At 52.8% G+C, this 14,170-nt stretch overlaps 1 protein-coding gene across 1 annotated transcript; it reads left to right on the top strand.

Moving 5' to 3' along the window:
- Positions 1-172: 172 nt before the first annotated feature.
- On the top strand, positions 173-13,797 carry SLCO2A1 (solute carrier organic anion transporter family member 2A1; the record flags this gene model as incomplete). The annotated part of the gene is made up of 3 exons (XM_017839094.1): positions 173-576; positions 11,649-11,786; positions 13,635-13,797. Coding segments are annotated over exons 1-3 (391 nt in total), but the record flags the coding sequence as incomplete, so codon positions are not given.
- Between the last annotated feature and the right edge of the window lie 373 nt (positions 13,798-14,170).

Genomic DNA, 14,170 nt, shown 5'->3' on the forward strand with positions numbered 1-14,170 from the left:
TGCCTCCCCTTCCTCTCGCCCCTTCAGGGGGGGCTTTTAATTAAAATCTCAGTGGCTTTCCCTGCGGGAAGGCTTCATTGCCAGTGCCGTTTCCTTGTCCAGCCCCGTCCTGCAGCCCGGGCCGTGAGCACAGCGGTGGGTCAGGGCTCTGGGTGCCCCCACGGGTGGACAAACACCGTCCCACAGCCCCAACCGCGCGGGGGTCACCGAGCCCTCGCTCCCACCTGCTCCCCGCGCTCTGCCCTTCGCTTCCTGCGGCTTTAAAGTTCCCTCGGTGCACAAAGCAAAAGAGGGAGGAGAAAGAGAAAGCGTTTCATCATCGCTCCCCGGAGCCGACTTATAAAAACTTGGCGCTCACGCTGCCTGGCTCACTCACAGCCTCGGAAGGTTTTCGGCACAGACCGTGCGGGCAGCGGGGACAAGCCGGACAGGGACGGGAGCCCAAGCTCAGCCCAGCTACTGGGGGCTCCCCGGGAAGCCATCACGATGGGAGTCCACCCCGAAGCTGGCAAATCCCCAGCTGACATCCCCAAAAGCTCCAGCACCTGCTCCCGGAGTATCTTCTGCAACATCAAAGTAAGGATGGGAGCCTGGCAGGGATGCGCCGCGGGGAGGGAGGAGATGCTTGTGCGGGTGGTGACCCCAGCCCATCCCACGCGTCCCCGCGCCCCGCGTTCGCACCGCCGGTAAAACGGAGGCTGTTTGATGATGCAGAATTTGAATATCAGCTCTTGGGGAGGTCCTGGGCAACCCCGTCCTGCTCGGTGCGTGGGAAGGGCTGGGGGGCTCGGTGGGGTTCACAGTGGTACCCGGCACTGCACATGGGTAGCTCTCTGTGAGCTTCCCCACAGCGTCCGGTACACGGTGTGCTGCTGCTTAGGGAATGATTAACCACATCCTGGTGTGAAAAGAAAACACTGCCCTAGAATAACATGGGCTTGCTCTAAAAACTTGGTTGAGCAGAGCATTTTGAGTGACAGAAGCAAAGGCTTGGCGGGTTGAAGTGGGTTTTCTGGCGTTGGCTGCCCGGTTACTCACCTGCTGTCATCTTGAAGCCGGTCCCTGCCTGAGCTCCAGGCTCTTGAGCTCACTCCCTGCGTGAGATAACACGGGTCATCCCGGCCACGTGTCACGTTTTACACCCTGCCAACCATCCTGATTTTGCACCACCCATCACCCCGTCTTTTTCCCCCCCCCGCTTTTCGGCCCGTTTCTGGATGTGCACCGAGGCTGCTGCACGTGCTGGTCCCTGTCCCCGGGGCATCCGGCTGCGTTGGCCAGGATTCCCCTGGCGGGGGGGGGGAGATTTTCGTGCCTCGCTTGGCAGCACCTCCACACCTCAGCAGCCGGAGCAGCCGGGTGCAGTTTTGGGGAACGGCGGCTGCCCGTGGGCGAAGCAGCTTTGGGGACATGTGAGAAGCAGCCAGAGGGCAGGACCCCCTTGTGCCGGTGCTGCCGGTGGTGCCCAGGGCTGAGGTGTGATTTCCCACCAGTGTTACTGTATCCAAGCCTGTGTGTGATCCAGGGAAGGGTTTGTCAGAGCTTTACAGCCGAGCATGTTCTCAGGATGTGTGGCCATGGGTAGGGCATCACAGCTGGGATAGATTTGGGGTTTGTTTGCCATCCATCTTCCCTCACCTTCCATGGAGGACAGTGCTGCCCACTCCTCCCTGGGCTGTGCTGTAGCCCCCAAAGTTCTGTGGGGATGCTGTAGGGTACCATGGGGATGTTCCCAGCTGGCTCCTTCTGGGAGATGCCTGGGCTGGAGGCATCATCCCAGATGATGTCTTCGACTCCTACATCCCTGAAGGTCCCCACTGCCCAGACTGGGCTATTCCAGCAGGTGACTTGATGACACTTTTTGTCTGAGGGCACCAGGAGGAAGAGCTGGAGGTCACCCTGGGTGATTTAGGGCTGCCTCTGGCTACACTGATGTGCCTCTGGAGGGGACTGGTGACCTGCTCCCTCCTCTGCTGGAGGTGCAAAAGGTGGCCTTAACCCGCTCCAGGCTGCTGCAGTAATGACCATGACTCTGGGTGAGTAAAGCCACCCAAAAACAGAGCCCTTCTTGCAGTTCATGCCCTTTCTTGCAAACAGGCACAGCTCCCTTCAGCTGGCAGCAAGCAAAAATAGCCTGGAGCTGAGAAAACATTGCCAAGCCCTTTTTCAGGATGTCACACTCCAGCATTAAAAATAAAAAGCCCCAACAAATACTTGTTAACCCATTTGTGCATCCCATGGGCAGCTGCAGGGCTGAGTGCCTCAGGAGCTGGGCTGGGTGCTCAGCACCCCACACACCCCAGGGCACTTGGTTAGGGCTGTCTCTGGGACCTTCCAGGGGAGTTTGGGCGAGGGCAGATGACTTGGGGGTGTCACTTTGCTGGTGGCAGGAGCTCTGACAGTGCCAGGATGTGCCTGGCTGCCTGTGCCCACCAACTCCAGCTCCAGTGTCTTCCTTCCAAAATTAGGCCAGGAGCCTGGAACACCCACCACTGAGCCAGTCTGGGGGTCCTCAGAGGTGATTTCAGAGGGAGAGGTGGTTGCCCATGTGGGGAACATGTGCAGAGTGACCCCACAAACTGGAGACACCAGCAGGGACCCCCACTCCCACCTGCCCTGGTGGCTGCAAGTCCAGCTGCACTGAGGGGAAAACCAGCACCTGAAAAAAAAGGTTTAAAAATGCTTTTAAAACTCTAGTGACTTCTTTATTTTTTTTTTCCTTTTAAAATTTCTGTGTTAAAAAGTGCTTTTGGTTTCAAGAGTCAACAGCCCAGCACTGTCGCCGTGCAAGCATGTGAAGGAACAATTTGAGCTCTACCCAAACATGTTTGTTGGCATCACGTGGATGATGTGCACCATCTGGGACGATGGGGAGTCAGGGCACCCATCCCTCAGAGAAAAATTCTTGCTTTAAGAGCAAATGTATATAAATTGACAGGCAGCAACATCCCCCACTCTTTCCTGACCTGCCCACTCTTCCTGTGCTGTGACATTTGTGTTAAAAACATATATATAAGAAAAGAACTGCTTCTGGGTAGGAAAGCATAGCCTGTGTGCACTATCAGTCCTCCCAGCCCCCAAGACAGAGTAGGAAAGCAAAGTGTCCAAGTGGAATTTCCAGGTTTGGGAACTTTTGGAGTGAATGGTTGTCAGCAGGCACAACATGGTGAGCAGCTGGGTTTGAAGGGTTCTGTAGCTCTTGTTTGTACAAGCTGGGAATGGTGGATTATAAAAAGGCTTCATCCAGCCCCAGATTTTGTGGGAAGCTGCTGGCATCACCCCCTGCCCAGATCCAGGTGCTATAAAGGTGTTTAAATTAGTCAGACACAACACCCTCATATAAGTGATGGCAGTTTCTGGTGGGGACAGTATTTCCAACACAACAGAGTTCCCTACTTTAGGCAGGCTTGGGAGACTGTGGCTTAGACTTGGAAGTCTTAAGTATGAAGCTCATATTTAATCCCTAAAGCCACTTGTCAGGACCACTTTCAGGGTCCCTTTTGCAGGGCTTGGACCAAAATAACCAATTATTGTTCTGTGCAAACCATCTCGTCCCTCCATGTTCCCTGTGAGGGACCACCAGCCCTCTGCACCAGTTCCCATCTCTCTCGGGGTGTTTTCCAGCACTAGACCCGTTGCTGCTGATATTTGGAGGCGCTGGGAGCACAGTGGTGCCAGGGGTGGGCATCAGGGAGGGAAAAGTCGTGGAGGACAGGGGTGGTTTGAGGGGTTCTGTGGGAGTTTGAAGAGTGGGATGGGGGTGGCAGTCATGGACTCGCTGCTCGGGATGCAGGAGCAGTGCAGCAGCACTTTGGGAGGCAGTGCCCTGTGGATGTGGCCCTGGCTCAGATCCGTGTGGTTACAGCTGATCTCTGTTCCCTGCGGGAACCTGGCTGGTGACAGTTCCGTGTTGTTGCTGAAAGTTACTCTCAGTCACACGTGGTACTTAATGACTGGCAGTGACACCACTCGGGCTCGGTCAGTGCTGATATTCCCGGGCCCCGCCCAGCTCAGCTGGCAGCGTGTTTGCCGTCGGTGCCCGTATCGCACCTGGAATGAGCCCAGAGGTTGTGCTTTCAGTTTGAGTGCCCACTCCGAGGGGGCAGGGCTGCTTCAAGCCCTCGGGAAGTTGTTTGCCTTGATTCACACGGAGAGACACAGCAGAAGGGAAAAGACCTTCAGTTTTTGGGGCTGGGAGGTGGCTGCCGGGCGCTGTCCCCGGTGAGAAACATGGAATATCCCGGTAACCCCCCAGTGGTGGTGATGTGTGATGATGAGACACTTAGAATTGATATTAGGGAGAAATTCTTCCCAGGGTGGTGAGGTCCTGGCACAGGTTGCCCAGAGAAGCTGTGGCGGCCCCTGGATCCCTGGAAGTGTCCAAGGCCAGGTTGGACGAGGCTTGGAGCAACCTGGGCTAGTGGAAGGTGTCCCTGCCCATGGCAGGGGTGGGACTGGATGATCTTTAAGGTCCCTTCCAACCCAAATCATTGCATGATTTCTATGATGAGGAAGGACAGCTAGAGCTCCCAGGGTTGTGTTGACTGGCACTGGGATTTGGGGGGCTTGGAGTTGTCCTGCTCAGCAGATACAGGATGAATCCAATCTTCAGGTGGATGCCTGTGCCCAGCATCACTGGGGACACCAAGGACCTCAGCCTGGAGGAACAAAACAGGTTTGAAAGGTGGAGGAGAGGTGGATGGTTGGTCTTTTTGATACCCACACATGGCCATGGACCCCATCAATGTCCCCCAGTCCAGAGTCCCAGTGATATGATTTAAGCCCATATTGGCCTTGGTGATCCTGGAGGTCTTTTCAACCTTAATGATTTTATGATTCTATATCTGTCTTGCCCTACCAGACACTGGAAAAGGATTATTTCACAGGAGTTCTCTGTTTACAGAGCCTCAGATATTTTGGCTTCTTTGCCTTTACTGTTTCATGGTTTTGAGCTATTTTAATTGACTTTGGGATCCCCAGAAACATGACAAGGAGGAGAGCTTTATAAATATCTTGTGATTTAGAGGAGCTGGACTGGTTTCAGCTGGAAGCTGGTGAGCTGGAGAGTGCAGGGGAGCAGGAAAGCGTTGGGAGTGCAGGCTTTTTTTCCATGCCTCTGGACTGCCTGGCATGGAAAAGGAAACAGGAGGATAACAGAGAATTATTCTCACTTATGTCAGCTGGAGATAATCCAGGAGAGTTTAAAAGCCCTAGGAGAGGCTTAAATTGAGTGTTATATCATGGAAGGGAGAGGAATGGAATGGAAGAGGCTAGGAGAGGGGACAGCAGGGTCAGTAGGAGACTGTGGGCTCCCAGAGTGTGATAAGGCTTTAAAGCATCCCAGGGTAAAGGTGTTGGGAACAAGCAGGGAGCAGTGGACAGGACTGGGGAGCTCTCCCCTCCTTGGGGAGGCTGGATCCCTTCTGCAGAGGAAACAAGGAGCCCTGCCTTTGGGTCTGAGGTCCCAACAGCAGCAGGGCAAGTTTTTTTGTCCCTTCCTTTGAAGTGACTAAAGGAATTTGCTGAAGAGTGTATTTCAGAAGCCTGGAGATGGACCAGTTGTGCTCTCATATCCTGTTGGAAAAGATTATGGATTGTTTTGTTTAGCAAGGGCAGGAGATTCATCAAGTCATGAGTCTGGAGGCTGTAGGTTTGGAGAGGGAAACACCAAGAGGACAAAGTCACTGTTGATTAGGGACGTTGATTTAAGCAAAAAATCAAAGCATATTCCAATACTGGGCACTGTTCAGGGAGAGATGTTGGATTGGTTGAGTGTTTGTACCAAAGAAACAAGGAGGGTCCCTAGGACAAGTGGGGTGGGGAGAAAGACCTGTGGTGATGGGGGTCTTCCAGCATCAGACAACACAGGTTGGGTTTGGATGGATCCCACATTGTGTTATGTCTGGTTTTAGTGGGATCAGCTCCAAAAGGGAAGAACCACCTGGCCTTCACCAGCAACACCAGCAGCGGGATAAGGAAGAAGATGGGAGAGAAGCAGATGGCAAAACGGGTTTACAAGTTTAGTGGGATCAAGGTCTAGGAGACATGAATCAAGGTAATTTTATGAGAGGCGAGGTGGTTCGGTGCCCAAACACAAGCAAGGAGTGGTTAGCGTAGATAAGATTGTTGTGAGCAGAGTGGCAGAGGAGCGACGCTGATACGGAGCACGAGGCATGGCCGGGGCGCCGGGCGGGAGTGGTGTTTACACACGCTTGTGGGTCAGGGAAAACAAAGCCAAGCTGGAGCTGCCGCCTTCAAGGAAACTGGGATTGGACCCTGACGCACCATAACAAAAAGAGACCTTCGGAAAAAGTTGAGAGAGCAAAGACCACCCAAACTGTGGGAGGGTCGGAGGCTGCTGAACGCTCTGCGTCGTATTTTGCAGGCAGTGTTTTCTTGGGAAGCATCAAACCCTCACAACTCCCACACTGAGGGTCTGCCTCAGCAACCCTCTGCAGCCAAAAACCTCCATTCTGGGCAAAGCTGGGCTGGCAAGGACCTTGCGAGGGCACTGGGATGCAGTGCTGGGAAATCCCGTGTCTGCGTTCGCTGCAAAAAGGGCAAATATTGTCTTTGCTCGTGACAACTGGGGGCTGTAAAATGTGCATTGCTTGGCAGTAGAGAGTCATCATTCCAACGTGCTTCAGGCAATCCCTGATCAGTTTAATTTTTGTATTCTTTTATTATTTGCAGTAGAAATAACATTTGGGAGCCAACTTCTGCCACTTGGCTGAGCCCAGAGATTCTGTGCTGCGGGACAGTCTGTGTGCTGGCTATTTGGTTCCTTCTGTGGGAATGTTGCTTTTTTTTTTTTCATCTTTCATGGTGCTTTTAGATCTCTAAATCCAGGCAGCTGCCCATAGGAAAGCGATGCCGAGAAGGGATGCATTTCCCTGTTCTTTCCCTTTCCAGCTGATATATTTCTTTTGGACTGAGTGTTCTCAGCTGTCCTACTGCAGGAGAGTCTCCCAGTGTAGTAAGAGTTGATCATATACAAGCTCTAAAATAAACAGCTTGTCTTCTCCCTTTTAAAATTTTGGGGGTATTCTTATTAATTCCTACAGTTCCCCCCTCCCTTTTTTTTTTTTTTTTTTGTCTCTTGGAAGTTTAGGAGATTAAAGTGGGAGGAGCCTTCAGATGTGGGCAAGTTGGGGTCTCCTGCTTTGGGAGGAATGCCTCCTGACTTTCCACCACAGTGAAACAATTTTAGGCTCTCTGGAGCCTAAAATGCAACTCCAGTAGTGCCATGTGTAGGGAAAGAGCTAACAGAGCATCCTTGTTCCTAGTTCTTTTCCAAGGTTTACTCCAGCCAGATTAATTTTGCTCTGGGCAATGTCCTACCTCGGTGTCATCAGTCACCTGGGACTGTGAGGGACTTTGCTCCCCAGGCAGTCCATGTGTCCATCTAACAAAGCCCTAGCTCTTTCCATCCACACTGCTGTGGAAAGGCTGTTGGGCACAGGGATTAGCACCAGTGTCAACAGCATTTATACCTTTTTTATCTCCAACCAGGCCTGCCAAGGGGAAGACACTGAAAAATGAGGCAAGAGATGACTTTGGACATGAACTGGGGAAGCAGAGCAAGGAATTAACCCTTAACTCCCTCCTCCAGGTGGCAGAGAGAAAGGAACAGTAACCATGCTGCAGGTAGCAGCATCTTCCCAAACCCTTGGTCCCTGCAGAGCACAGCCAGGCTCCCACCTGGAAGGGTTTTCTCCTGGCTCCTGGAGGAGTCTCCTGGCTCCTTGAGGCTCCACAGAGGTGTTTCACCTTCATTTCACTTTGAAATGAAAGGAAATCTAAATATTTGTTGGACGCATCTTCTCTGAAGGAGGCTTGGGTTGGGATTGACCGAATCGTTGCCAGCTCTCCTTGTCCAGAGCATGGAAGGACCAGTCCCCTCTGTTCCCTGCAGTAGGGTGGGTTTATCTTCCTTTAGAAAAAGCACTGCCCTGGGAGGTGCTGGTGCCCACGAGCTGGGTGGGGGGAACAGCCTGTCTGCCAGGGACCTTCCCCAGGAGTTTGTTTCCTTTCTAAACGAAGCTCATCTTGGAAAGGAGTCAAGTGTCTTGTGTAAACAGCCTGGAGTCAGGATTTCTTCGGCGCTCCGAAGGAAGTGTGGGGATGATCAAGAGGGGATTTTGTGTGTGGATGCATGTGGGTACATGCCTTTCGCCTCTCTGTGCTGCTCCCTGGCTGTCTGCGATTGCTCCTAGCCTGCAGCCTCCAAAATCCGCCAGGCTCTCATGGGAGCATCTGCTCTGGAGGGTCAGCACTTGGGAGTGTCCCCGGCTCCTTAACCTCTCACCGTGCCTTCACCCTCGCCTTGGCTTTGCTTCAGCGAAACCTCCCGGCAAACGAGCTCGGCTCTTCCTTAAAAGCCCCTTTCTGTCATTAGGGAGGATGGATTGTGGCAGCTCCGTCCCCTCCCAGGGCCACTCGGCGGGTGCGTGGGGTCAGCGCAGCACATCCACTGCTCTGCAGCTGGAAGGGCCAGGTCGGGGCTGATTTCCATGGACCAACGAGTTGTGGGTGGTCAGCATGAACACGTGGGGATGGGAAAGCGTGGGGAGAAGGACAGGGATGGGAAAGACCCTTGAGGACCTTCAGGGGGATCCGGGAGAGTGGTGCCCCCATCTCCACCAGACTCAGGGCGTTCACAGGCTCCTTTTGGGGAGCCCTCCAAGTAATCACCTCTCCCAACTATTTCCACTCAGAGCCTTCAAAGTTTGGGCTGTCATTGTTTTAATTAAAACTGAGTCTGCTGAGTGCAGGGGAAGTCTTAAATCAGGCACAGCTCTCACCTCCAGAGAGTCGGAGTGTGTCTGGGAAAGCCAAGCTCCAGCTGCACAAGTCCCAGAGCAAAGGCTGTTTTGCTTTGCTCCAACTGTTCTGGGTAGCAGCTTCTTCCCAAGGAAAAAAAATCTCCCCTGCCCTTCCCATCCCATCCTCAGGCCTCTCCACATCCAAGGGCCGAGGCTGCTGTGTGGTCTCAGGGTGGGATGGATCCCTGGAGCATCCTTCTGGCTCTGCTGCCTTTCCGGTTAACTCCACTCGCAGGAGCCAGATTAGAAGGACTCATGGCTAGGGGGAAGCAGCCACGCCCAAAATATTCCTCTCCCTTCATGGATGCTCTCCAGCTGCATTTCTCCCACCTTGCCTTCCCTCGTGGGATGGGGAGCAGGCAGCCCCAACTTGCTCCCAGGCACCTCAGGATCCAGGGCTCCATTTCGTCCATGCCCAGGTTATCACCAAGGCATAAACACATCTTGGTTTGTTTCCTGCCAGATCTGCCTTCTCCCCCCTGCCCTCTCTGACCATGGCTTGTCCCTCTCCTTTCCTGCTGTGGTTCCCATGGTCCTTCCATACCTCCATCTTCTCCCCATCACCTTCCAGCTCCAGCATTCTGGGATGTCAGGCTGCCTTTCCTCCTCATCTTCCCTTCCATCCTTCCATTCTCTCTCTCTCCAACACTTCATCTCTCCATCTGCCCTGGGATTGGGCTGACATTTGCTGCACTAAATTCGGCCTGGGTGATCCACCCTCTTCCCTCCCTGTTGGTAAACAGCTCTGCCTCTGCGACTGACGCCTCACGCTGGGAGAGCTCTGCCTCCAGCTGCTCTGCAGCTCAGGAGGTCCCTGCCACTGTTTAGCTGGTGCTTCTTTACTCCAGAGACTTCAGCAGGGTCTGGCCAGAGCTGCAGGAACAAAAATTAATGTTCTCAGGCAACAAGATCCCTCCTCCAGTTCCCATCCTTGCAGGAGTCACCTCTCTGCTCCAGACCAGCCCATGGTGATCCCAGCTCAGGGCTGGAGAAGGGGAAGGTGGTGGATCCAGCTACCACCCGCAGGACCGTGTGCTGGGATGGGGTTTTGAGCGTGGGAGTTGATAGCTAGAGGGTGGAGAGGTCATTCTGCTTCAAGAGTTCACTGGAGATATTTCACTTCCACTTTATCCCTTTCTGGGAGGATTTCCCACGTTACACCCATGTCACTGCTCTGTGGCTTTTTGTCAGGGCAAAGTCCCAGCCTGGGAATTTGTTCCCTCCTGCCTGGTTACCAGGCAGCCAGATGCCAGCCAGATGCCAGCCAGACGCCAGCCAGACGCCAGCCAGGTACCAGCCTGTCTGCTGTCACCCCTCTGAGATGTGGCTGGGAAGTCTGTGGTGGCAGCCTGTCCCTGTGAGACTTCTTTCCTCATTTTTGGGGTGTTTGCCTGTCTCCTTTGACTTTCCTGTTGTCTCCAGGTTTGTTCCCAACCTGCCTTTGCACTGTCAGGACTACATTTTCTCCTTCCCTTCATCTCCATCCTCTTGTGTCCTCCTGTCTGTCAGCATCTCTCCTATCCCTTAATGCTTTTAGATACCCAGCCGGGTCTTCTGGCTGGAGCTCTCCTCCCTTGCAGGAGAAGCTTCCAAAGAAACCATCTTCTTACCCACCTTCTACCCAAATTCTGCCACATTTGCTGGACCTGGCATCCTCCTCTGCTCCCCAAAACACCACTCCACCCACCTGTGGAATTTGCATCCTCCATGTTGGGTGGACAATTTTGGTCTTTTTTGATTTATTTTTTTTTTCATCACTTAAGGGGTCAGGGCTCCTGGGTGCTACCACCCTTCCAAATAAGGAGTATCCCTGCTCTCCTGGCCAAGGACATCAGGAATTTGTCAGCCCTGCAGTACCTTTGATCCCCCATCCATCATCCCGCACTTCCCGCCGTTATCTTTGTGGGACACTCTTCCGGTATTCAGCAAATATTTGATTTCCTATGAATTTAAAAAAAAAAAGACCTTTTCCTTTTTTTTGTTTTATTTTTTTCTTTTTTTTTTTAACGATTCTGAAATACTTTTGGCATCGTGTAGAGGCATTTCATTCCAAGAAAAATAAAGGAAAACTGTTCTGCCTAAATATAGATCAAAAGACACTGGTGAGCTGCCTCTTGCATCCCCGACTGAGAGCGCCTTCCTCTCACAGGCCACCCGGGTTCTTTGGACAAGATTTCTGCCCTGCCCCCTAAACTCTCTCTATTTTCCCTCCTCTGCCTCCATGCAGCTCTGCTCCTGGCCCTGCTCACAGCCTGGCTCAAGGGAAGATGCTGTTTTTGGAATACTACAAAGGTCTTCCAGTAGTGAGACCATGTGCATATTTCATCCTTTCCCTCTGGGGATTTTAAAGCCCTTTTGCAACTTTTTCTAGTAACAGCCCTTGGAGCAGGGTCTGTTAATGGACTTTACAGCTGAGTGAACCCAAGGATGTTCCACGTCAGAGGTGCAGCCGTTGACCACAGCCAACTCGAGTCCACTCCCGCAGGGTGTGATCACCAGCAGTCATGCAGAAGCAGCCGGGCACTACGGCCTCAAACGGCCTCCAGTGGTGCATGGAGAGGTTCAGATTGGATATTAGAGACAATTTCTTCACTGGAAGAGTGGTTAATCATTGGAATGGGCTGTCCAGGGAAGTGGTGGAGTCACCATCCCTGGAAGTCATCAAAAAACAAGTAGACATGGCACTTTGCCATATGGTTTAGTGGCCATGGTGGTTCTTGGTCAAAGGTTGGGCTTGATGATCTTGGAGATTTTTTCCAACATTATTGAGCTTATGATTCTGACAGGGTTCTCACTGGCATGGCACATTTTGTTTGCCCCCAGGTGTTTGTGCTGTGCCACGGGCTTCTCCAGCTCTCCCAGCTCCTCTACAGTGCCAACTTCAAGAGCAGCCTCACCACCATCGAGAAGCGCTTTGGGCTCTCCAGTCTCTCTTCAGGTTTCATCTCCAGCTTGCATGAGGTAACTGGGAGTGGCCAGAACACGGGGGGCACCTTCCCAAAATAGACTGTCAGGGTTGTTCACACCCAGTGCTTCCTTGGCCATGCCCACGTGTGCTGGATGAAGCAGCTGTTGTTGTGCACTTGGACACCTCTTCACACTTCACTTCCGCTCTACCACCTGCCAGGAGGGTGAATGTAGGGTTATGTGGTGATGGCCCTGTGGCCAAGAGCTGACTTTCACTGGATATAGAATCCCAGAATGGTTTGGGTTGGAAGGGACCTTAAAGTTCATCCAGTTCCAACCCCTGCCATGTGCACTAGCCCACGTTGCTCCAAGCCCCGTCCAACCCGGCCTTGGACACTTCCAGGGCTGGGGCAACCACAGCTTCTCTGGGCAACCTGTGCCAGGGCCTCCCCACCCTCATATTTCTTCCCAATATCCCATCTAACCCCACCCTCTGTCACAGTTTAAGGCAAGTTGCTGAGCTGGCTGAGGATTTCCTCACAAACCCTTTCCAGTCAATAACTCCTCTGGAATAAGTTTGCACATTCAGATTGTCAGGAATTGTATCCTTCCTGGTAGCTCCTCAAGGCCAACTAGGAAAAGACGTGCGGGGGGAGACTTTATTTTGCTTTCAGAGACAAAGTGCTTGGTGGCAGCTCACCTTGCTGATGAGCTCCCTGGTGAACACATGGGGTGCTTCATCAGGAATCTGGGCACTAGGAATCCTCCTAGGTCCTTGGGGAAGTGAATGGTCTTACCTCAGCCAGCACCTACATTTGGGGGTAAAAAGACTGTCTCAGAGCCTACTGAGACTCCCTACTGGCTGTGACTTCCAAGCCTGTCCGGGACAACAATCTTTTTGCATTGGTGCCTGCAGTAATTCCAAGAACAAAAACCACGGAGAGACAAGCAAGAAAGCCCATGTAAACATAAATGGAAAGTTTTCTTAGCCATACATAGAATCATGTGTTGGAAGGGACCTTTAAAGGCCATCTAACCCAACCCCCTACAATGAGCAGGGACAGCTCCAACATGCCAAAGTTAAAATCATGTCTAGTTTGTCCCAAGCTGGCAAAGCCCTTGGATGGTAATTTTGTGGTGTTCACCTACTTGCCTGAGTGAGCTGAGTGATTTCATGGCTTTTTAGCTGATTGCATCTGCAGTTGCAAATGTCCAGAGTCACAAATATTTGCAGTGAGCTGGACCTTGTAGCTGGGCTTGTGTCTGTTTGAGTCATAGGAATGGAGGCAACACCCTTCATTTCTTGATGTGTTTTGTAGGAAATAGTTTGTGTCACGCTTCTCCCAGGTAACAAGTGACAGGAGAGGAGGAAATGGCCTCAAGTTGTGCCAGGGAAGGTTTAGTTTGTATATGGGGGAAAATTCCTTCCTGGAAAGGGTTGTCCAGCCCTGGCACAGCTGCCCAGGGCAGTGGTGGAGTCCCCACCCCTGGAGGGATTTAAAAGCCATGTGGATGTGGCAGCTGGGGACATGAGTTAGTGGTGGCCTTGGCAGCACTGTGAATGATTGGACTTGATGATCTTAGAAGGCTTTTCCAACTTTAACGATTCTGTGATTCCTGTGGGGTGGGGGACAGCTGTGGGTACTGAAAGAAACCCCATGCAGACCACAGGGAGGCCGTGAAGTTGTTCATGACAACAAGGGATGCACAGAGGTGGCAGAAGCCAAGGAGGTGCCCTGCTGGTTTTAGGTGAGAAGGGAGCACTGACTCGCTGTGAGCGTGCAGAGTGAAGGCTGCACCGCTCCTGCTCTGTCAAACACCACCAGGTAACAGAGCTCTCCACCCAACTGGGCACAGTTATAAGGTCTTAACGCCCTCTGTGATGTCTTCTGACACTTCCAGATCGGCAACGTGGTCCTCATCATCTTCGTCAGCTACTTTGGCAGCCGCGTGCACCGCCCGCGGGTGATCGGCGTGGGGGGGCTGCTGCTGGCGCTGGGGGCCTTCCTGGTGACCCTGCCACACTTCCTCTCGGACCCCTACGAGTACACCACGCTCAGCATCGGTAAGGACCACGAGCTGTGCCACCACAGAACCACCTCTGGGCGCTCCGGGCTAGGGTGTGACTGCCCAAGGAGAGGGGTTGTGTCCAGTGCACACACAGTTTAGACACAGTGTTTTGGGGAGAGACTTGAGGTCAGAATTTGCTAATTAAGCCTGAGTTCATTATGTCTTTGAAACCCCTTCTGAGTGCAGTAGTTACATGTGGGATCGCTTCTGCCTCTCCTGGGTATGTTATTCCAGCTGTGCTGTGGTCACAAAATCATGGAATGGTTTGGGTGGGAAGGGACTTAGAGATCATCTCGTTCTACCCCCTGCCATGGGCAGGGACACCTCCCACTAGCCCAGGTTGCTCCAAGCCCAATCCAGCCTGGCCT

Source organism: Lepidothrix coronata, unplaced genomic scaffold, assembly GCF_001604755.1.
Source record: "Lepidothrix coronata isolate B3197 unplaced genomic scaffold, Lepidothrix_coronata-1.0 Scaffold374, whole genome shotgun sequence".
NCBI lineage: Eukaryota > Metazoa > Chordata > Aves > Passeriformes > Pipridae > Lepidothrix > Lepidothrix coronata.